We start from the raw sequence: 25,727 nt of genomic DNA on the forward strand, positions 1-25,727 counted from the left end.
TATTAATAGTACAGATATTAATAGTACAAATATCAATAGTATAAAATTCTTACAAATATCATTAATAAATTAGTAAAATTTTAAATTTCAAGCAGATTTCAACGTGTTACTGTTTTTATATCAATTTTAGCTAACTGTGAAATATAAATTAAATAAAAAGAAACAAAATAGAAAATAATTATCTTCATCCTACTAGTTGCTGGATATTTCGTTCCATACTATGCATTATAAATACGGATTCCTCGGGGATGAAAGCACCGCCTGCTGTTACAAAACAAATGACTCATTAAGGAGTAGTAAAAAATTAGAAGTTCCATAATTCAAACATAGCACAGCAACAGAAATCGGATGTTATCGTTCGATGGAACCTCCAAATACTCGTCTGGAGAATGCAACGTTTGTCGTTAATTATTAAGGAACTTGCAAATGGATTCTAACCCAATTTTGAAAGTTTATCTGTTCCTATTAAGAACAAAAAAAAAAAAAGAGGAACAAAACTACAACCTTCCATAATCCCATTTAGTTCTTTCCTTCGCCTCCCTTTATAGTTGATTGTGTTCTGTTCATCCTCTCAGTAGCAACATCCATTGCATTCTTCTGCTCCATCTAAGGTTTCACGTGAAGAAATTCTAGCGCCTACGCAGGTGTACCGGGAGGAGGAGGAGGAGGCAGCAGGCGCATGCTAACGATAACAATGGTCGCACGTGCTTCCGCAGTGGATGGATTATTAATTTGTCCCACGGTCTTATAAATGGAAGGAAGAAAATTAAACTCGCTACACATTACGGCTGTATCCTTTTATTCGAGACCTACTCTGTCAGACCTCGTGAGATTAAACACATTTTGCATCCCGCTACTCTCCCTATTCAGCCTACATGATGTTATTTTTATGGGATTGTGGACTTCAACAATAGGATAAAAGAGCGAACTACGGCAAAGAAAGAACGGGCAATTACAATACACACACGTGCGCGCGCGCGCACACACCACACACATACAACTCCTTGGAGACATAAACAAAGTGAAGAATGGAGCTAAGATTTAAGGAGAGAGGTCCTAAACGTAACTCAAGCATCAATGCAAACGAATCGACGTTCGTTTGTTTTTTTTTTCCCCTAAAAAAAAGCAAACGAGGGCATAGTTTGAATTAAAATGAAATTAAATTTGGAATAACAATGGGAAAGCACTTTGTAAATGACTATATTTGGTGTGATCTGTACCTAAGGTACAGATATTGAATTAAAAGGGTTCTGTTAAGTAACGTGTGAAACAGAGCGCATGCTCCAAGTTTATCCTTGGCAAGTTTTTTTTTTTTTTTTTTTTTTTTGAAATTCTGTAACGATTCACTCCACCAAGTGATTTCGAAGTCAGTTTTTTTTTATAACAGTTCATTATCCATTCTTAGAAATAGTCTGAAACCATACATTCTTAGAAATCTTTAAAAATTCAGGCACTCTTAAGAAAAATCTCAGCACCTTGTACATAATAAATAAATCATAAGTTGTTTATAAAAAAATCTCGGTTATACGTGCATTATAATTCTAATACTTGCAAATAAGCTGCAAGTAAGTGTAAATAATATTCTTTATTCATTTTTCTATCTTTTTTTCGCAGCAGACCTTGGTTCTGGAGCTAAAGGATGTACCGATAAATTTTGTAAATATAAAGGGGTGTGTGATTACGATTCTGACGGATTGCCTCACTGTATCTGCAACTTTCAGTGCGTATCGCAGAGAGACGCAGTGTGCGGGTCTGACGGTAGGCTGTACGATAACGACTGTCGTCTTAGGGAGGAATCGTGCAAGCAGCAACGCGAGATCCAGCCAGCACCTTTAAGAATGTGTGAAGGTAAGTGCGAGCACTTATTAGAGTACAAGTTGTATTTTGTACAAAGAAAGATTATTGTTAAGGAGATTTTATGTTAATATTAGTGAGTGCTCAGTGTCGTAGTGATGTTTGTGACAGATTGCTTCAACATTATTTTCGTAATTTTGTATCTCCATGGCAACCGGTTAGTAGAGAAATCCGAATCATTCTTCCATTACACTTAAGAAAGATAAAAGGTAAAAAAAAAAAAAAAAGAACTAAACTTAGTAATTAGTTTCCACGATATTAAGTTTAAGTGGATAAAATTTATAAAAAGGTATATTTATTTTTCTATCTTTCCTCTTTAATTAAAACTTCTTTTTACACTTTAATTAATATATTTTTATGTAAAATATATATTCCGTTGATATTTTTATTAAAATTTTTAATTTTTTGCAATTTAAATTTTAAAACGTCGGCTTGCGTATTATTTATACAATTGTAAAAATTGCTGTAGAAAAGCAGCATTGGAATTAATGGCCTCTTACAAGCTAACGCTCTGTTCGATGCGTTTTATCCTATTAAGTGCATGATTTAATGACTTTTATTCTCTTTTGCGTGACAGGATTAATGCCTTTGGACTAATGAATCAAGATTATGATCGTTATAATTAAGATGGTGTTTATACACACTTGACAACTAATAAATCCTTTATGGAGACTTCAACGCTGAATAGTTTAAATAAAACTGTCTGACCGTCAGATCTTGTCATTCCAACCGCAGAGATGAAATATATTATTAATTTCAACAAATAAACATCGTGAATGAGTGCATTCTATCGCCAGCGGAGCAAACACGAAACCCCGACAATACGCCACAGTTTCTACTCGATTTAACCGTTATCAGCAGAGACAGGAGCCTGCAGTTGCACGCTTATCTGCAACTTATCCCACAGAGAGAATTCTCCAATAACCGCGGGAATATCATATTTTTGACACACCTTAATTAACTATTTGTATCTTGTCACGAGAGGATGAATAAGTAACGCTGTTTCCAGGGCGGCCAGTTTACCTGCTCACTATCGTAAATACCTATCTTCGCATCTGTTAAAAAGATTCATGGTGTTCTCCAGAAACCACCTGCTGTTGCAATAGCTTTGTTGTTATAATTACCTCCCCCCTACTCTTCTGTCTGTAATCCTTCAGGCTGAATAATTCACGACATATCCAGCTATGATATTTTACGAAAACGTAGTCGTATTGATATGCTAATGAGTTTGCGCGTGCTGTTGCTTGTTTGTTACGCTCAGTTGTCATGCGTGAAATACTGGTTTATTTGTTGATTTTTGTCAATATTTCAATGCGACAGATTCTACCGCCAGAGGGACCTTCAGATTTTCAAAGGTCTTATTCTTCTGTAGACATTTATAATTAATAAGCCAAGTATGTGCATACATACATATTAAGTTCAATGTGTTCTGTACAGTACGCCACAACATATACATGCATATTTATGCGCGTGCACCAAGCCTTTTTGAAATTTAAACCGTTCTTTAATTCCACAAATCTATTCTAAAACCTCAAAAGGTATACGTACTACTTTAGATTCATTAAGCAAACAATTCATCCTAGATGGTATCGTTATCTGATGTGGGGGTTGCTGTTTCTGGTAAATCCCAACTGTTTATCCCAAAATGTTTCTCCTGAACCATCTTTACATTAATATAGGCATATAAAAATTGCTCCCTTTTTTATATCGGAATAAAATTAGAAATGTTAACATCCGCCGATGAGTATACTCAATATATTTTGCTGAGTTATTCAAAATTTGGGATCACGTCAATACTTTGTACGACAGTTTGGTGTATACGCCATTTCGCTGTATACGACAATTTGTTGAAAGAATTGGTGGCTACCGAAATTCGGTGACTTCTTAAAAAGTACCACAGACAAGTTAAAGATTTGGATAAGAGAACCTTTTCCGCACTTTACTTTCACTTCTGTAAGTTGCGTTTTTTACGAAATACACATGGGGTGGGGAGTTGTTCCAGAGACGAAAAGTAGAGATCATTAATGGATTGGCAGCTGGATAATGCGAGTCTCTGTACTGTGGATGGGTTAAGGGCAGGAGAATAACTTCCCTGGAGATATATAGGGGTAGGAATTGGAGTCAGAGTCCCCTACATGGAAAAGCGCTCTGGTCCAGTGAGATGTTTTCACCAGCATTCATGGCAGTCCTCGATGCTCCTGACTAAGGGATGGTGGGTCAAAAGACAGTATGGACGACACTTGTTAAACTGGGTTTATTTTTGAACCAAGCTACTAAGGTCGTGAGGCACTGGATTCAACTGAGTAGGTATGTAAAACAAAATTAATAAATAATATTATCTGGATTAAAGGTGTTACAATATGGACGGAATCATGTTGAAATAGGCATTACTCACTTTCCCACCTGCTGTAAGAAGGAATGGCGTGAATCCTCTTATTTATACAAACTAAATTGATAAGAAATATATTCTTTTTCTTTTTTCTGAATTCCTCCTTTCTAAGTCACCAAATTTTATTTTGTTTTCTAATTGATTTTGCTAATTTCTTATCTCTGTGTGATACACCGAATTGTCCTTGCCACGTATTTTACAACGAATTCTCTTGTAACGAATTAACGTGGATCCCAGATTTCATTTTAATTTTTCCGCTATGGTTAGCTACGCCAATTTTATCGATATTCAGCTTTCATTTAAGTCCCTATTGCAGGTCTCTCTTATGTACGTATTTTTCTGTTTTAATTTTTAAGTAACTGTGTGCCGAACGTCTATCCAGCATTAAAAAAAGGAAACAGAAAAGAAATGAAAAGTTTTACTCCAGCAGTGCAGTGTAAACATTCTCAATGAGCGAAGGGTAAACAGCCATGAGAGTTGTTCAACCCCGTCGATAACTTCTTTTCGTGTTTCACTTTACGAGCGATTTTTCCAGAACTGCATTTCTCCTTTGGTACATTCGCATCGCACGTTCCCTTCCCCACCTCCCTTGTTTAGCGTCTTGTATGCAACATTTATTACATCTCCCAGCCCGCGAAACTCCCCCTTTTTGCTGGTTGCTTCTCTTTCACTCGAATAGCTTCGCAAGTGTTTCCTGCAGCCAGCATAAACTTCTACACAAACTTTCTTCAAGATCGCTTCACCTCGTGGAGTTAAAAACTGGAACGTTTAATACCACTTCAAACTTTAAAGTCAAATCTGAATTTCGGTATTTATGTCCCATTCCTTAATCTTAAAACTTTTCTTTATTCAACGATAGTTCAAAATCAAACAAACCTTGATTATCTAAATGAATCTTACCATTATTTGGCATACTGGTGGAGTTAATGAAATGTTTCGTTTAACTTCTGCATGCCATCATTCAAAGATTTGTCTTATTTCAACATAAGACAAAGCTTTAACCATTTCGTCGTCGTATCAGAGCTGCTGTCCTTAATATGAACCAAATACCCAGAAGTGTGTGTGGAGAGGGGAAGGTTAACATGCTTTTCTTTCTTTCTAAGTTGTTAATCTCGCGCCAACTATCGATCGAAGGCATCATTCCACCCCCTTCCCCTTCTTTCTCTTCGGTAAACAGCATAGTCAATTTCCGTTTCCGAAAATTCTTCAGAAAACGACGTGATACGAATGCTTGAAAAGAGTTGGAGGAAACCTGTTTGGCTGCGAAGTTTTTAAAGCAGAGAGAGAAAAAGAAAGAAAGAAAGAAAGAAAGAGAGAATATTGTTAAAGATAGGAACAACGCAAACAGAAAATTTAAATGCGTTCTGAACAGTTCTTGCCAGAGAAGTCGTCTAGCCAAACAAATGACCTTTGTGCAACGGCCTTTGAATGTTGAGTGATCTGCAAAGTCGCGTTTATTTTTAAATTCCTTAGGATGTGACGAAATATGGTTAAACAGCACGATTTAACCGAAGATGATTTAATTACCATGATGATTGGTAAAGTTTAAAGTAATGATTTGATTATCTCAAGGGAAGTTGTAGTTTCATTAATGTTTACATTTTGTGATGACCATATTGGTGTATTCTGTGGAATCGAACTTGTGAACTACGATACAGACCCCTTAATAGCACACTGACCACTCAGTTCACAAGATGTCATGCGTGCAACACAAACTGCTGACAACGAAATGGTTAGCAGATGACTTCCAAACAAAGAAGCGAGTCCAATATCCATGGCATTATTTGAATGTTTGAAATAATCATTTGCTGATCCTAAAAACGCAATGTACTCTTTGTGTGTGTGTGTGGGGGGGGGGGGGGAAGTATGTTCAATCTCGAGTCTACCCACAATAAAAACGAATATCATATTTAAAACATTCAGGTTTACTTTTCATGAGAACGATTTGATTACTAATACTTCATCTCCAAATGAACACAGGCAATGTTAACTGATTTAATCGAGGCCTGATATTTCATATTATAACTTGAATTACTTTCTTTGAAATATAGGGGACAGCAAAGAAGTTATTTGCGATGGAGAACGTCCTCTGCCAGATCCAGTAACTGGAAAGGACTACTACTGTGGAGAAGGACAAAGCAGCAAGTCGTGCCCACCCAACAGCTACTGCCATAAAACTGCCAAATTTGCTAAATGCTGCCGAAAAGGTTAGTTCATTACAAAGTAAAGAATTCGCTTGGATTATTTTAGTATTAAAAGTGACCTATTACGTATACTAGACTAATCAAAATATCTGATAATGGCAATTTCACTGCATGTTTTAAAATCAACAGTTTCTAGTAGAATTATCTAAGTAAATGCGTAATGATTATTGGCCAAAATAATGAATACAAGACTAAAGAGCACCCACTGATGAACAACAGAATTGGAACCAACAAAAATCATCTTAATAAACGATGTTGAACTGCAGAGGATACACGATAAATGACGCCAAATACTACAAATCATATCGGGAGCTTAACAGGTAAATGCATGTGAGGTACCAGATGTACAGTATATTAAAGGTTCCGGACTGAAAAAGACCACAAAGTGAAGGAGCTCGAAATTGGTTTTTATGTTTATTCAAAGTACTCACCGCCTGATTGAATGCACTTATGATACTTCTGATAGATTCAGTGACTGTGCCTAAAGGTGATATTCACTTCGGCGGTTATTTTTTTCTTTGTTTCAACATTTTAAAATCTCTTTCCTTTGAGGGCATTTTTCATCTTGTGGAAAAAGAAAGAAGTCGGCTGGTGTTAGATCGAAGGAGTACTGTGGATGATTGATCTGAGCAATGCCATTTTTGTTAGAAATGTCTTCAAAACTAGCGCAGAATAGGCCTAACTGCAGGTGAATTGCAGCCTAACCTGGGAAATGCGTTTCAATAGGCTTTGAAGGCTCTCTCTCCATCATTCCTTGCGAATCATACCCTGTTTGTCGAAAAATCATCATCTGGACTTCTGTAAACGAAAATATTTGGGCCTTGCTAATGATTTTGAAGTCCACTGCATGTGCTGATGCTTCGTCACTGGGTTGTACTGAAACACCCTAATACTAATTTCCAGTCACAATACAGCCGAGGAAATTAGGATTGTCTTGAAGAGTATGGACAAAGTCATCACATGATAACACTCTTTGTTGCCTCTGCTTACGCGAGAGACTGTGCGGCAAAAGTTTTGCATAGACCTTCTTCTTTTGCTAAATCTTCCCAAAGAATTTGACAAATCGTCTCCTCATTGATATTCAGCTCATCAGCCATCGTTCTGTGAGGGTCACAATTTCCCAAACTTTTGGAATTCTGTCCTCATTTCAAGAGGTTTTTACTGACGCCCACTTCTTGGGTCATCGCGAAAGGCGTCTCGTCCGCCTTTGAACCATATACAATTCAAACATACTAGTACAACTTAACTTTTCATCGCCGTAAATAGTTCTGAATATTTTATACGCGTGCTTCCATAACAGATTTTCTCAGTTTAAAGCAAAATTTGATATTTGTTCGTTGCTCCACTGCAAAAACGCATCGTATATTCCAAAAATACGGTAATTCTCTCTATTCATATTTCTCCAGTTTAAATCATATCGCTGCTACTAGCGAAAGATTTTCGTCTAGTTACATCACACTATTTAAGAAAGTCACTGAGGGAAGGCGTTCTTAACGAATTTGCTAACATAAGTTTTCATTTATTCATAAAAATAAATGCAATTGAGACATTCACTTTGCTGCTTTGTTTTAATTACTGCATCATGTCGTTTAAATGCTTTTAGAACGCGATTTTTTTCTCTCTACAACGCCACACCATCAGACATGATTCAGAATTTATTTAGTTCCCAACTGAACAACCTAACAAACTTTCATTAATTAAGGAAATGCCACTTCTGAAATACAAACAAGAACACTGAAAAAAATAAAAGAAGGAAATTGTAGGCACAGCGGAAATGCTTCAAAAGAATTCGGCAATTCCCTCGTTCCTAGCAAACTCTTAAGTTTATAACATAGTACAGAATGAGATTGTGTAAACCAATTAAGGGATTACTAAAGATTGCTTCGGCAGTAACACATTTATTAGCTAAATGGCTGGGAACTAAATCATCTGTTATAGCCATCTGGGCGTTTGCTTGATGGTGTAAAATTACCTCTGCGACTTGTTGAAACAGAGCTGTAGCAGAAGAGCTGATTGCTTCGGTTCTTTGCAGATATCCCTACAGGGTCTCATATATGCTGAGGGCTAATGATTGGAACTGAGACCGGAAGCCATCACACAAGCAGTGCTAACCTACACTTTGGTAATACTGCTGCTGGATCGCGCCGATATACAACACGCCTACTTTTGCTCACCTTTCATGAAAGACCAAATTATAATAAGAATTGGTTAAATTCACACACCTGATCAGTCATAATAACCTTGTTTTTTTTTTCAAATGAGCAGTCCCGTTATGAAAAATAGGAACTGTATCGTATTTTTCAACTCTAACAAGATTTGTCAACTCGATAAGGCAGGTTTTTCATCCCAAAGAACACTCGATGCACTTGCAGACATAATACACGTGTATGATGTACAGTTCAAAAATCCTCCTTAACAGTATAGTAGTTTTTTGCCGAGATAGGAGTCGAATTCCAAATTCTGCAATCTTGAAGAATGTTAAAAGTGGAAACTGGAAGAATGTTAAAAGTTTCTTCAATCACGGCTGTAGAAAGTCGAACTCAACCGGATTTCTGCCGTGATTTATTCAAAGATTTCTGTTTTGGGAATCGTCTCTTTTTACTCTGTGATATGATTCTAATTTATAAATATATTTGACAGTATTTACATATATATTATTAATTTTTTATTTATTTATTTAATTATTTATTTATAGTGGCCATGATTAAGAGTTGCGCAGAAACAATTCACGGTTGTTGTGCAGATGGAAAAACCACAGCCCAAGGACCAAACCAAGCCGGCTGTCCAAGTAAGCTTTGATGAAATCTAGTTCATTATTCGCTGATTAAACTTCTTATTTATAAAACAAGCGCTGTTTTAATCATCATGTAGTAGTAAAAACCCAATATTGTTTTGATGATAAGGGAGTAGGTGGAGCTGTAGCCCCTTTAGCGGCTTCTAGGAACCGTCCAGGTACATTCAAAACAAATAAAATTCAATCATTTTAATTAAAACTGCAATTACTGTACTATACTGTAAATGAATTAAATGAAAAATAGTATTTGATTCTCACAAGCCAGCTGGAATGAGCAAATCACAGTGGTATACTTTTTACAAAGCAGGTGCCACCAACCGATGGCGTGTGACATTTAAAAAATCGATCATATGTTATACTGAATGAATCCTTCTTCATGGTCTGTAATACATAATAAATAAGTATTTTCTATAATAAAAAGAAAAAATATGCAAAATATAATTTTATGTCAGAAAGGGATCAGGACTGCGATGAATTACATTTCTTCTGACATGTACAGCAAAGAAAACTGTTATACCGAGTGATCCCGTTCCTGTATATAAATATTCTGGTTACAAAAGATTTTCCGATAATCCAAGTATCCGATAACAAAACTTTTACTGTATAATTTTGCAGTATTTGAATTGGGGACAGATCACATAAAAAGCTTGGGCGAATATAGGAACATATTGACGTAACTTTATATAAAATTTAAGAAGCAAGCTCGTGCAGCATCAGTCAAAAAAAAACACTACCCACCTTAGCTCCCATCTCCTCTGATAAAATATTTAGTTCTTCCTTAAATGTATTCAACCTACGCACTTTCCACAACACCAAATAATAGGTTATTCCAACAATCAATTACTGTCTGATTGAAAGCAAATTTTCGCACATCAATCCTGAAGCCATTCTTTTTCAAATTAAGTTTATGCCCCTTTGGATGCGCTTTGTTATAATACTTCCATTATTAAGCTTACTCAATTCATTTAAAGCTTGAAAAATTTTAATTAGTCTCCTCGCAAATGCCTAGTTTGTGCTGCAATTTGCAGAACCGTAGTCTCCTGTGGTAAGAGTATCCCTTTTTGTTCTTGACTCTCTGGTTGTTCTCTGCACCCGTTCGAAGATATGGGCTTCATATTTCTTAATATGAAGCTTCCAGACCTTTTGTCCCTGCTATTCAGGTTCCTGTATATTACTGATAGAACGCCATGAGCTGTTCAAGCCGCCTGTCTGCATTGCTCAGATGGTACAATTACCTCTGGGTTTGTTTCGTTCTCTACCACCTTGAGTGTGGCACAACCCAATTAGTTTGCTATTCTAGGATTACTGCTGTTCATATGCAGTACTGTGCATTTGCCAATGTCAAACCTCCATTACCACTTCTCAGCCCATCTACCTAATTCATCTGGTCTTGCTGACTTGATTCCTGTCATTAGCCACTCTTTCAACCTTTGCATCATCTGCAAACTTAAACAGTCAGCCCAAGCTTAAACAGTAAAGGAACCCACAGTAATAGCATTAGTCCAAGATGAGAAGTGCTCATTTAAAATCACCCTCCGGCTTCTCCCATTCAACCATCCCTTTATCCATAACACTAACTTGCCCTTAATGCCATATTTCCCAATTTATAGAGAAGCCTTTCGTGTGGAACAGTACCAAAAGCTTTACTGAAACGTAAACGTATGATGTGAAAATTGTTATTTACATCCAATTTCTTTCTTACCGCGTCAAATTATCCAGTGACATTGGGCAGAAAAGTTGCTCCTTAACAATTCCATGCTGTGACTTTAGTATAACCGCTTTGCGCTCCTGCAATACTTCATGAACCACTGAGTCCATTATTTTCTTGGAACAGAAAGTCAAGTTTGGTAGGTCGACGATTTATCACGCCCCCACCCCCTCGTTCTTTGTGAATAGGTGATACATTTGCGCACCTCAAATCTATAGGAACTACCCCTAAATCCAAGGATGCTCTCATGGTTCTGACTGAGTTGTTTGGGCTTTTGCTGCTTATTTTAATATAACTGGAAAAATTCCATCAGCCTTGTATTACTTATTTACTTTTAGCTTCAGAAATTTGTCTTTCACTTCTTCTCAATTACAACAAAATCGTGTATGTGTGAGCCCATTCCTAAAAACTTCTTCATGCGTAAATGTAAATACAATACATTTATTTAGTTTATCATCAATAATTATGCCATTTGTGACTAGGCCAATGTTGTTCATCCCTTTCTAGCTAAAATAAGCAAAGAATTGTTTGCTGCTTTTCTTTGAATAAGGAGACAAGGAGTCATGTTACCTGATTGCATACTAGTTTCTAGTTGCTGTAGGATTACATATCCCCGCTTTATATTCATCTCACGAATTTTTCTTTTCTGCCATAGTCTCATCAGTTCATCTGACAATCATTTAGGTATAAACCTTGAACTACATCTCTAAGTTGGTACGGAAAGTTCAGTAGCTTCTACGAGGAATTCCTTGAATTCCTCTTATTTGAAGTTGATAACATTATCATTCCCAGTGAAAGGAGTTTCAAACCTATCTAAGACCACCGTAGTCACCTTCAAGAATGAGAAAACCCTTCCTTTACCCTTGATGGTTACATCTTTAAGTATATCCCACACCAATACAATGTGACCACTGCGGCCCAGTGGGTCATTTGCTTTCAGATTCTCAATGCATGAAGTATCGCTGCTGATAATCAAATCAAGAGTATTGAATCCTCTTGTTGCCCCTCCACGTGCACCCACTGGTATAGCATCCACTGGTATTGCACTACCTCCAGTGGGTGCGGGATTTCGTGCACTTTGGCATGTAAAAGGTTTAAAAAAAAAAAAAAAAAAAGCCTGGCTACTCGCGCCTGGGGACAGGCACCAGACAGCAGCTGCACAGGTGGTGGCTGCTCCTTTGCAGAGGTCCTACATTCAATACAGATCCACTAGGTGGAGATGGGCTATGCCTAGGGGCCACCCTTGATACCAGGACACACACACACGTGTTTTGTACTGTGTTTCCTCAACTGTATTGTGAACAAAATATATATATATATATATATATATATGCTAGGGTAATTATATATATGAGAATGAAAATGTACATAAAATTGTATATAGATTATTGTTTATGTTTCTTGAAATTGTACATAATATTTGGGTGTGTAAATAAATGAAAAAAATGAATGAATGCCCCTCCACGTACTGCTGCAGAAAAAATTTATCCAATAAACCCACAAAAGTCTTGCTAGAGTGTGAGTTACCAACCCGCAAGTTCCAGTCAATATTACTGATTCAATCTCTTTGTCTGTACAGTTGTTCATTATACTTTCTCATTACTCCTGTAACACATGTTGAAACAATTATGTTCTGGCAATTAATTGTTCGTTTAGGTGGATAAAGGAGTTGCACCACTTCGTTCTCTGTATTTCAAACTCCCTTTTTTCAAGGCAGTGAATACTTATAGTAATTCACTTTACTGAATTTCCCTCAAGTGTCGGTTTCTTAATATTTCTTCTTTGTACAGCCTTTATCGTATAACTTTTCCTTGAATTCAATTGTCTTTGTTGCACTTAAAACCATTTCTGTAAGATTTTCCTAAAGGCACCTTCTGGAATTGAAGTCCACTTCAGTCGAATTATGTTTCTTTTTCATACGCAGCAATTTTTGTTCTTTTAAAACCTGCTATTGAAACATCAATTCTTAACTAATACTCCTAATTTTATTACGTGTAATTAAATCCTGCGTTTTTAATGTCTTTATTTACCATGACGCTGAAGTGAATATTGTTCCCAGAAATTCGGTTAAAGATTTTCCGTTAAAATGAATCGACAAGTTTTTTTCAAAGAAAGCGTTTAATTATTTATTTTAAGAAGCTTTTATTGCGTCATTGTGTGGCAGTATTAACGAAGTTTTTGTCATCTACGGGGTAGACACTCTCATAACATGCAGTGCTATCTGGCCTTTGAACTTAGATGGTAGAAAGGAATGGGATTTCTTACTTTTTCAGGTTTACACGTTATAGATAAGAATCATAATTAATCAGACCAATACAATACTGTTATCCTCTTTCTATAATAGGAACAGTAAATTCTCTTCGTTAAAGAATTCCGTACCACCCTGGAATCTTTTGCGACACTCCCGTTGTGGTCAGTGGCTTTACAATACTATTACTGAAAGCACAGTACCATAAAGATTACGAGAGCGTGTTGTTCACTGGTCCTTATAATCGTTCCAGCCTGTTTTCCTGAAGAGGATAGTAGAAGACCTCTCGAAATATCGACCAGTAGTCTGTATACTTGTTAGTCAGAAGTTTGTTCAGATGTACGTGGCGATGTTTATATTCTGGTATCATAAGCTCAAGTTTCATCCTTTTCAAAAACATAACGAGGGCTCAGATATCGCACATTGTCCATTCTATCAACGTTTTACCCATATCTATACGATGAATTGCCGAGCTTTGTCAGAAATATTGCTAAAATCCGCAGGTTGTGGATTTTAGCAAAAAAATAAGTTGAGTTGGTAATTTATATCGAAATTGTAATAACAATTTTATATAAGTTACTGAGCCAAGTTGGACGCTAGTCATTGAAGCCAAATGGATGCCAATCTCTGTTTAACGTACGTTATGCCATAGCGAATTGGAGTAATGGTAAAATATATTTTAAACCAAATTTTAGCAATCGTAAGAGGATTTTAGTGAAACAGTTAAAAACGAAAACCTTATGCCATGGTTCTACTGGTCTATCAGATTCTCTACGATACCCTGATGTTCACCAGAGCAATTTAACGAGCTCTTTCAAAGATTTTAATGAAGTTTTGGATTTATGATGTTACTAGAAAGTTTATTATTTCAAGACGGTGTTTTTAAACTATTATGCCATCTGTTTTTAATTTTCACAATGGCGTATCTACAAAAAGTGTGTACTTCCTTTGGACAATTATTTTCATTTCATTAAAATTTAATTTGGCTTTCGCTCTTCATTATACCATAGCTTCACAGTCGAAGAGGAGTTATAGAATTTCTTAAAGTGGCTTTCTTGATTTATTAATGTAAAATGAGCAGTTCTTAAATAGTTAGGATTATTGGATCTCTTTATAGTTCACCAAGAATAGCGCCATTCACCAGGAGGCTTTGTTTCCTTGTTAAGCATTAATTCCTGTATTGATTTTCCCCCTGTTTACTCAGATTTAATTTTACTAATTTATTTTCAACCAGATTAGCATAATCCCAATAGGCCCAAAGTCTCGACACACATATGAACAAGAGAATAAAAGGGTATCTTCTTTTGTAATACTCAAATACCTTAAGAAAGGTTTTCCACTTCCTTCTTTGTTTTTAAAATGACTATAATTTTGTAAGTGCTAATATTTAAAGGTAACTAAAGTAAGGAATAATCTTCCCCTTCAGCAGATAATTATTGGCCATTTTTATGTAAAGAACTAACCATTCATTTATAGTAAATTACAAGTAAATGATTAATCAAACTGTGGTTTTTTTATATAGATGTGTGCAACTGTAACAGACTTGGATCATACACACAAACTTGCGATCCGATCAGTAAGCAGTGCCCGTGTAAACCAGGAGTGGGTGGACTACAGTGTGATCGTTGCGAACCCGGTTTCTGGGGATTGCACAAGATATCAGAAGGGAATGGCGGATGTGTTCGTAAGTATAGTTGTAAAGATTGCCTGTTTTATGTTTTGTGGCCACCCCGATCCCAAAATCTGCTCTCAACAGATTTTTTTTCCCTTTGGGAATTACTGAAAAGTTAGGTGTTACAGGACATTAACTAAAAATCAATAGAAGTGTCGGAAGTTAGGCTATAAATAGCTTATCCTGTATATACTTTGTACAGAAATCTAATGAATATACCACCAATTTAACTTGGAATGGGCAACTGGAGTTGCCCATTCTCTCATACATAACACCAGCTCTGTTCAAGATAATCCAAGGGCTCATGAAGGTTGGATTTTCTTTTTTAAATTAGAAGTAAATTTTTTTTTCTGCATTTTCTTTGTCTTTTATATTAGAGGAATAATGAAGGAATTAAGAACTGAACTGATGAATCAATTGTGGCCATTGGATCCTTGGAGACGACCAAAATGAATTTGCGTTTGGTTCTTTAGTTGAATATTATAAACAAAAGTTATAAATGGTTAGAAATATTGATCATAAATTATTAGTAACTGTAATTGTTATGGGGATGATTCCGGATAAATGAACTGAAGTAAAAAATCTTATATATAGCTAAATAATACACATATAGCTTAAGAATTACAAAGAATCTTCATTGGACATCTGATTTCCCAATTTTTTCTTTTTCCATTGCACAGCTTGTTCCTGCAACTTGTCTGGTTCTGTTCGTGATGACTGCGAACAGATGACCGGCCGTTGCGTCTGTAAGCACGGGATCCAAGGAATGAAGTGCGACATCTGCCCTGCAGGTACCGTCTTAGGATCAGACGGATGCATGGATGGTAAGTAACAAGCAACACGAGCTATACCACTCGGTACATATTTTATAAATAATCCTGGAAACGCTGAGACAAAAGTAATTTTTGCTTCAGTATCACAACTACATTCCTTTTTCCCTTCCTCATTATTTATTTATTTACTTTTCTTCGAAGTTTAATAAATTTTGTTCTGTAGATAATTTTAATAACTTGAGTTTCTCTTGCGTCGTTCTTCGATCGATCCATATTTATTCTGATGCCTGCGCTTCCGAATGTCGATCTGTGAGTTAATTTATTTAATATTGATACGTACAGTAGAATAAAGTAGGGTTCCCCTTCTATTTTGATTCACTTGGCTTTAATGGTATTCTCCCTGATGCGCATTTTTATTCAATGGTTGATGTGATTTTTAATAGCGTTTTCGTTCAATGAATTATGACATCCCGATACAGTGATCAATAAGAAGACTAATAGTTCCAAAGATCCAACTGTGTGTCAGATGAGATACGTGCTGGAGTTGTCTGAAAATTTCAAAATACTTTCAACGTTATTCTACTTTTTTTAAACTTCACTGTATTGAAACTTTCGAACGTAGTTATTAAAAATTATTTTGCTGTTAAATTAAATTCTCCATTTTGTTGTACCTTCTTAACTTCATTAATCACAAAAAAGACAAATAATTCCATCTTTAAATTATGACACAATTCACTTTATTTTTGCCTTAATACGGTTACTTCATACCTGAAGACTACAAGTTCTGATTAGATTTATACAACCTATAGATTAAGAAGAGCGTTGTTTTTTTTGCTATGATTTGCTATGATTTATGATTTGCTAGCAAAATCATACATATTTTAATAAGGTTATATGTTTTTAATTCATCTAAATATCAGTAGTTTATTGAATATTACAGATATATGGAAATGAAAGTCTTTTATTAACCTTATAAATGTTGTTTCTCTTTTTCCAGCGTCAATTGCACGGGCACTGGCTGGAACTTGTGAACAATTGACTTGCTATCATGGGGCAATCTGTAAGGAAAAAGACAATCAAGCTCAATGTGTCTGTGACTTCAAATGTTCCCCCGAGGACAATCGAAAACCTGTGTGTGGGTCTGACGGAAACACCTACGGCTCTGAATGTCAACTACAGCTTTTCAGTTGTCGATACCAGAAGTCAATCACGTTGAAGACAGCAGGTCCCTGTAAATCAGGTAAGGGGAGGTTACATGGGGATTGGATCGTATTCTCAACGAAGATAAAATCTTTGGAGAGTTCGTGGTGTTTATTGAAGTCAGCCATTTAACAGGAATGAAGACTTTCCTAAAACTATCCATCTTCTGATTAGCATCTCTTGGAATTCGTGTTTTTTTTTTTTTTTAAATCTGATTATATGCTCTTTGGCCTTGCATATTTCAGAATGGTTATCCAGTTGCATGATATTTTGTTCGGAATCTGTTGAGAAGTTGGCGTTGACTCCAAATGTTCTAATATTTCTCCTTTGTGTCTTGGGGCATACTGGACAACTCAGTTCGATTATCATTATATCGAGGTATTCATAGCTAAAATTTAAATGGTTCTAAATTAATCTAGAATAAAGTCTGCGTTTAAAACGGATATTTTTAGCTTTATAACGACAATCTTTTGTGTTCTCTAGAGCTTAAACCATGGAGATCTTGAATTCTGACTCAAAGGAAAATATTTTTCGTAATTATAGAAATAGTACATTTCTTTTAAGAGATCCGTGTCAACGTTTAAGTTTTAATTCATTTATTTTCTTGGTTAAGTTGTATTAAGTATTTCATATTCCCCCTGTAAATATAAAATGTTCTTGACTTTAGAAAAAAAGAAAGTCACGGGAATCAGGCAGCGATGGCTGAGATCTTTACAAAGCTGGTCTTTCCATTTCAAATTTTATTAATATTTCTGTACGGTTAATAACTAAATGGTTGGCAGCGAACTCATAAATATATAATTAATCAATTTTTCAGAATTTGTTCGTTTAATATTTGTTTCTGAAAAGGTTCCTGAGATGCATAAAACGAAAACCTATCTGATAAGTAATATTCCGCTATTGCATATATTTTTTATTGTGTTGTATCTTATGTAGGGCGATTGATAACGCCCTTTTATCTTTTTTTTAAATTAAAATATTTATAGATCTTAACAGATAAATATTAAATTATCTATCATTGCGCACGCCATCGAAAACCTGCACAGTCAGTATGCAATTAACATAGATTTCTAATGAATAAATTATCATGGAACTATCTGAATATTTATATTTTTGAAAACCGGGATGAAAAGTTTTAAATATAAAACTGCACCGCACTCACTCCTTCTACCTAAAGAAATATTATTTAAATCAGCTTTGTTTTATAAACCGACTTTAAAGGTAATCGTGGCATAAACTTGGCATCGAATATTCATTTGGCCGATCTGATATGGTTCGATGGAATTGGGACAGTGCGTGCTGACTGTGTTTATTTAATAAAATGTGATATTCTCTTGTTGCATCCCGTGTGCATTTCACAAGTAAGTAACTTCTTCATATTTACCATTTTAACTATTCTCATTGTGTCGTCGATGGCGTAAGCGCTACAGATTAAACAAATCTAGTGAGCAGAAGCTAGTTTCTTCAATACACACTCCTGTCAAGAGTATTTGGACATTTCTTCAGCTCAAGATAGTGCTCAACCTTACCAACACATTCCACTCCCACCCCTAATTGCTGTATTTTGCTCTTCTTCTAAGTTAATTGAATTTAGTCCTGCAGATGATTTTAATAAAATTTATATGTTCTAAAGATACCAGATAAGCCTGCAGCTTAGTCTCTCCAAGTTAGCTCAGATATCTTTGAGGAGAAATGGCATCCAGGTAATGATGGGGGAAGATCTAAAAGAATTCCTTCAATACGGACCTCGGATATGAGCATCACGTTAGAATATTTTGCGATGGGAAATAGGGGCATACTGAAAGAACTCATCCCATTTCGTAATTTAGAGTTAACCTGTTAAAATATACAGAAGTGCTTAATGCCCACTCCAATTTATATTTTTCAGATTTGGTTATCTGCTTCAGTCATGTCTAGGTCTCTAATACCAGATCCTGAGGTTTTGAAACCAACCCTAACATATCTAGAACAACTGTTCACCCCTACTTTTCTGTACCCTCATGGGGACACAATTTTATACGGATCCTAGCACGTCCCGCTGAAGATGGACTTCCCGAGACCCTCCTCTTTGATAAATATATTCCCTGACATCATCATAGGCAGTGACCCAGAAACATATTCCAAAGACATGGGATGGTTCACGGACGATGACATACCCTTTAGCCACACATAAATAGAATTGATAAGTTCAGCATATCGTTCGACACCACAGCAAGCCAGTTAGCTCGGTGAATGACGTCTTGAAAATTAGGTAGTATTTAGAAGAAGAAGAAGAAGAAAATCTTTATTGTACAGTAAAGATTTATTCGGTGTCAGTAACGAACTATTTCTCTGAGCATGAAAGATTACTCAGAAGCGCACTTGGGAAAGCCCAAAAACCTTGCATAATTTAAAGATCGAAAAACTTGGATACATTTATACGTTTGAAGAAGAAACATTTCAATAGTAAGTTTAAATATTACCATAGGTAATAACGCATTCCTTCTCTTAATGAAACTTAGCGTTCAGATGAAGAAAGTTATGGAAATATTTTATACTATTGACTTTTGTGCACGGTGCCGTAAACCTGTTAGCACAATGAAAGAGAACTCCAAGTATTTTTGACAGGATTGTATATTATTTCAGTGTTAAATACATTGACCACCAGTATGCAAAGTGCTAGACAAGTCAGCTAACATCATATCACAAAATATGTTCCAATTTCTCTGTTTTTATCCCCTATAATAGTTCGATACGAGCTCTTATAGCTGACTTGTCCGTTTGAATTTGTCTCATTTGACTTAAACGTTTATAAATTTAATTTTTTTAAAAGAAATTAAAATAAATAACTTTAAAGTGTGTTATTTGTGAAAGTCTTTATAAAATTATCTAAATTTGTGTGCTTAACAGTGTACAAAGTGAAATATTAGGTGGTTAAATGAGCTGTTTATTAAAATTCCGCATATTCGCTCTTATAAACGTATATTTTATATAATATATATTCAAAAGTTGATAATTTTCCAATAAATTGTACAACTTATATGATATAATAGTGTTTATTTGCGATTACTGAATTTTCCAACAAATTTTAAGTACTTCTGTTCGCCAAACATCAGAGTCTGCTAAAAGTACGAGTTTCATTATTTCAATATTAAAAAATGATTGTAAAGAACTTTATAATAGAAATGTGAAAAAGTTCAGCATGTTGAAAACGTGTATGGTTAGAAAAAAAAATATTAGAAATGCTCTATATAAAAGTAATTAAAATCTTCGCTAACACAACAGCTTTTGCCAGGCTCTGTAAAGCCGATATTAATAAAAATATAATAAAATTTATGCGTATGACTCGGCCACAGTTAACTAAACATATTATTTCACTTATATTCATTTTATTTAGAACATAATGGTAATTTCGCACTACATTTCAAACGTAATCAGTGCACATTTGATCGTTCATACCAAACAGCAAACGTTTAATTCAAATTTAATAGCTGTAGCCGAGTTTATTGTCAGCCATCTTTATTTTTATAATAACTTACATTTTGTTAAAGCATGATTGTTTGTATTTCTATTCGTATTGAATAAACGATACTGTTTTTAAACTTAAATATAAAATTAATAATATTGAACGATAGAGTATTATATCAGAAGATATTGGACAGTTGAACACAGGTCCGTAGTCAGAATTATAGGAGAATTTGGTTAAAATATATTCGCTAATATCCCAGAGTTGACTGAAGATAAATGAATATTTGATACTACGTTTTACAGTACAATTTTTGCATATCCAAAAGCCACGTTGGACACTTAAAGTTTCAGTGGCTTTTAAAATAAGAATATCCATAAGTTTAATCTCAATTTATTTAGCTTTCTAGCGTGATATCAAAAAGGAATTCTAAATTTCAAAAGTCGTCATTCGTTTTCAAGGCCATAACTATCAAATATCGTTAACAACTGTGGGTGATAATTAGCAGGATAAACTGTTGGCTGGATATTTCTTCAGTATTTTATTTTCATGTGTATTCATGCACACATCAAAAGTTCTTTCATTCTGTCGTTTTCTTCCCTCTGATCAGTGTCATGCTTTCTGGCTGCGGACTTCGTGTAATTTGGTAGTTTGTAACTTAACAGAAAAGTTAAAAAAAACGGATAAAAGTATTAATTCTAGTAAAGTACAGATCCTTCAGCTTATTTAACTACGATTTCAGTTATAAAAGGTGCATATTTTTAACTCCCTAAGACGAGACTGTCTTGTCATCCCGTGGATCCGTAAGGTCCAGGATGATCAACTGTGTAAGGGACAAGTCTCAGTCTAAAAGTAAGTACACTCTTTACGCACATCTTACCTAGCTCTTTATCTTTCCGCTAAATGTCTCTGTCGGTGTAGTTATTTTAGACCCCCCTCTGCTGTTGCTCTTCGCTGTCTTTCTCTCTCGCTCTCTATCTTTCTTCCCTTCTTTTTGTGTGTGTGTCTCAAATTGTTTCTACTCATTCTTCTTTGAACCTATAATCAACGATCTTTCTTCCTTCAGTCAACGGTGTGTCGCCAACCAGTGGACCAGTTCGGAGGTCGACTATAAGGAAGTCCGCATTACCAGCCGAAACCAAATCTCCGAGAGATGTCACCCTAAGTCTTCCTGAAAATTTGTTTCTGAGCAGTAGGCCTGCAGTTACTACACCTATCACAATTGGTAAGTAGACTTAATAGTAAATGAATGTTCTGAAGTAATAATGGGAATAACACGCTAGGTGGCCAAAAAATTAGAACCTTTTATCCAGTATCTAGTAGGGCGACCATTTGCTCTATTTACAGCCGTACATGTCGTGATGCCGACCGGGCTAGCCGGGTGGGTAAAGTGCCTGCCTGGCAACCCAAAGGTCGCGGGTTCGTTTCCCGCCTCGGGCTTGGATCAAAGTACTGCAAAAAAACTTTGGGAGGTGCATTATGGCCACAGAAGCCTATGCGCCAACAACTACCAAAAAAAAAAAAAAAAAAAACATGTCGTGACATGGATTCCACTAGGTGTCTGAATGAGTCTAGCTCCAGATTTGACTATCTTCCATTAGAATATTTGTCAGCTACTATGTTGTAGTCTGTAGAGAACTGGTCTTTCAAATATTTCTCATGCATTCTCAACTGAATTCAGATCTAGATTACCAGCCAAGATAATATTGGAAATATAGAACAATTCAGATAGGATGTTAATTGGGTTGTCGCCTTAAAAGAGTCCATTCCAATCCGGGTAAAAATGGAGTAGGGTGAAGTTGATCCGATACAACAGAAAGATCATCAACTTCTACCGTTAGTACGCCCTGCCATTAACAACAGAACGTACTTCATTTCATGAAACTACTCCAGTCGCTTGAATGACACGGGACTGTGAATGTATAGCTTCATGAGGTTTACACCACACTTTTCACACAACCACTGGAACATAAAAGTGTAAACTGAGATTCGTCAGACTACATGATCTTTTTTCACTGTTTCACAGTTCATTCTTGACATTTGTGGCACGACCCCAATTGAATCTTTCGATTTATTTACAGAAAGTAGTAGCAATCGCACACGACATTCTTAAAAGCCTCTCCAATCAGGACTATAGCCGATCTCAGTGGACCCCGAAACATGTATGCAAATAGACATGAATACGTGTGTGTATGTACATGTATATGCACACATGTACAAATCAAATATAGCTCGTGTTCTTGATGCATCAAAAACCAATAATAACAGTTTAATCCACCTTAATTGAAATGTACTTTTAAACACGGATTATTTTCTGTGCTTGAAGATTCACCAAATTTGTTGAAATTATTATCTTTTTTTGGATTTATCTCTCCAGATGTTTAACATTTGTTTGATTGCATTTCAATCGGGATAATCGTTTATCTGTTTCGATTAACAATCTAGTTATTTTATCTTATTAAAACTTAAAAGCATTTTTTGAGATTGTATTATTAGATTGATTACAACTTAACTGATGGGTGTATTTATTCTTCCACAGCGGATAATCCGGTTGAAGTGCCGTCATTCTACGGACGTTCTTATATGGAACTGCCAAAACTCGACGCCTATACACGGCTCTCTCTAGAGGTCGAATTTAGGACATTCACGAACGATGGAGTGCTTCTTTATAATGGTCAGACTCCCTCAGGAGCTGGAGATTTTGTTTCTCTAGCGATCAAAGATGGATTTGTGGAATTCAGGTAAATCATTTTTTTAACCGATACCAAACATGGGTTCATTTTTGATAGTTACATTGAATCTTCCTGTGCTAATAGCAAGTTTTAATGATAAGTATATTTCCTTTAATGGCCCAGTAAAAGGTCTGTCTTACCGATTTTAGGTACAACCTGGGAAGCGGCCCAGTTACATTAAGATCCCCACAGCGTCTGCAGCCAGGAAGATACCATCGGGTGGTAGCAAAACGATATCTACGTGATGGCATGCTCTCTTTGGATGGAGACGAAGACGTAGCTGGAAGAAGTCAGGGAATGCTGAAGTCACTGAACCTTGGAGAGAATATGTACTTGGGTTACGTTCCTAAGGAACATAAAGGGTAAGACGCTACTTTCCTTCCTAAGACCAAAATTTACAGATATTTTGTCTAGAACCTCTAAATTTATATATTCTATTCCAAAAGCCTTTTATGGTTCCAGTTTTCTTTGTTTAATTGCCTAATTTCCTAAATGAACAGAATGCATTTATTAGTTCTGAAGTTTCAAAGAGTGTAAAGTTGATACCGTAACTCTTTTTATAGGGTATGTCGAGTCTATTAGGTACCCTGATGCAAACAAGAAAACCCCAGTCCTACTACATGAAAATGTCCTGTAAAGAAAGAATTAAGTGTATCATAATCAAGACCCATGACCAAGTGGTCATGGGTCTTGATTACGATACACCATTTAAATACTGAAAATTGGTTTAATACGCATCTCAGGAACAGCAAGTAACTCCCCTCACCCCTCATTCTTCTATTATTGCATTGCATGTAAGGTAGAAGGTTCTTGAAACCTTCTGTTCGCTACCACATGCATCATATCCTCAGGGATATTTCGTGTTTTGAACGTGATGAAGAGTACAGCAAGTCTACCAAAGCAATGTGTTCGATATTAAAGGAAGAAAACACTTCCAGGAACTACTGCGTTAAGACCATTTTAAAACATTTACTTGTGCGTAAATGGGTTTCTGACGAAACTAAAAGGATCGGGAATAAAAACCACTTAGAGTTACAGAGTTCACGTCGATGGTGGTAATGCACTATATTACTTCGAATACTTCGGATATTGTAGGGAAAGTTAAGAAATCTTTTTGGGTCATCCACTTCACCATTAAAAGAAGAAAAAACAATATCGATTATACACGTTATATCCCCTTATTTTTATCCTTAACGCGCGCATAAATGTTCTGGTTGTAGATGTGTTACTGGTCCAAAATAAAATTGAGCTGTTTGAACTTTGAAACACAATAAACGTTACAAAGGACAACATTCCCATCCAAACAGTGAATTTTTTAAAGTTAATTTAGCAAAGAAACTCAATTTCTTATTAATATTAATTAAAAGGTTTTTGAATTGTATTATTTCATCATAAATATGAATCCGTTTTAAGTATTGGGCAATAATTCTGTATTAATACGATTATTTAATGCTTCCAGGTACTGTCAGTTTATCCAACCAACCCATTACGATAAGTAAATATCACACAAGTTCTATTTTATCATTAAAAAGGGTTTAGCTTGTTTTAAATTAAGTTTTCAGAAGAGCACGATGGACACCATAAATTTGAATATATAATCTTCGAGGTAATTTGAATTTGCGCATTTAGAAATATAGTGAAACCGACTTATGGTGGATTAAAGCCACTATTTTTTGCACAATAGGTGTTATAAATCAGTGTATTGTGTCCCACTGATTTAATATATTACATAAAAGTCTGCAAGAGGCGATATATTGTGCAACTGATCTTCACCTCGCTCGGTTCTAATAAATTATTCAGCCTTTCCCATATTCAGAGCAGTTTCCATTTGAAAAGCATTTTTCCACCCTGAACTTGAACAAGGTTCGCGTCTTTTTTAATGTTGCGAATTTTCTTTGGAATGTAATTAATTTTCTCAGCCTTAATTCTCTTCTCTACCCACATCTTCTTTCAGATTAGATCAGTGTACCTGCCTTTTCCGTATCCGCGCGATGACATTGTTTTCTTAAGATTACGTTAAAGAAAATAAATTATCGCTTCCTTTCTTATATTTAATAAGTCTCAGTTCCCTGTTTCTTACCACATAATGATTTCCATCTTCTGAATATTCGCCGTGTTTTCATTCCCTGTTTTTTTTTCTTTTCCCTCAGTTACACACACACACACCCCGTGCATTAATTTCTTTACCTTCCAGGGATGAAAACAGATTACCTTTCTTCTGTCTCACCTCTTCCTTCTTTTATCTCCCACCTTCATGAATAATGATGAACATCCAGTAAATAAATTAAAATCTTTGTTTGTAATTTCAAAAGAAAGAAATAAAAAAAATTGGACATCTTAGCTACGTGTACGTTTTTTCTTTACTTTTTTTTGTTCAAATAAATGTATTTATATCTTTGCTCAGAAATCCAATTTTCAATTCAGATTTTCTTCTTAGCAAATGCACGGATCCGGGCTCAATAATCAACTTTTTTTTTCGATACTTTCGATTTGTATCATAATGTAGAACTGGTTATGGCAAAGCGGTGGATTTAAAAAATAAACATGTCCTCATAGATTTGCCTGTCTTTGAAACTTTGCTTGAAGTGGGTTAATTAACAACAAAAAGTATCCTAATCTAACATGAAATAAATAATAAAAAATTCTGAACCAGAAAAACGTTTTAATTTTCAGATATTAATAAAATTCATGGATGATAATAATATAAC

General features: G+C 35.5%; 1 protein-coding gene across 6 annotated transcripts in view; it reads left to right on the top strand.

The window, feature by feature from the left end:
* LOC150076502 (agrin-like) overlaps positions 1-25,727 on the top strand; it is a 424,773-nt gene that overhangs the window by 373,550 nt on the left and 25,496 nt on the right. For 4 of the 6 annotated variants that reach the window (XM_090387651.1, XM_090387656.1, XM_090387654.1 and 1 more), the window contains exons 11-20: positions 1,615-1,848; positions 6,295-6,450; positions 9,143-9,235; positions 14,720-14,881; positions 15,550-15,693; positions 16,640-16,882; positions 21,062-21,139; positions 21,354-21,512; positions 22,827-23,028; positions 23,169-23,381. In XM_090387651.1, coding sequence (XP_090243777.1) covers positions 1,615-1,848; positions 6,295-6,450; positions 9,143-9,235; positions 14,720-14,881; positions 15,550-15,693; positions 16,640-16,882; positions 21,062-21,139; positions 21,354-21,512; positions 22,827-23,028; positions 23,169-23,381 — 1,684 coding nt within the window. The remainder of the gene's footprint in view (positions 1-1,614; positions 1,849-6,294; positions 6,451-9,142; positions 9,236-14,719; positions 14,882-15,549; positions 15,694-16,639; positions 16,883-21,061; positions 21,140-21,353; positions 21,513-22,826; positions 23,029-23,168; positions 23,382-25,727) is intronic. The other 2 variants (XM_090387652.1, XM_090387653.1) reach the window with 2 other exon arrangements.

This window comes from Mastigoproctus giganteus, chromosome 13 (genome assembly GCF_048544385.1).
Source record: "Mastigoproctus giganteus isolate SK-2022 chromosome 13, ASM4854438v1, whole genome shotgun sequence".
Lineage (NCBI taxonomy): Eukaryota > Metazoa > Arthropoda > Arachnida > Uropygi > Thelyphonidae > Mastigoproctus > Mastigoproctus giganteus.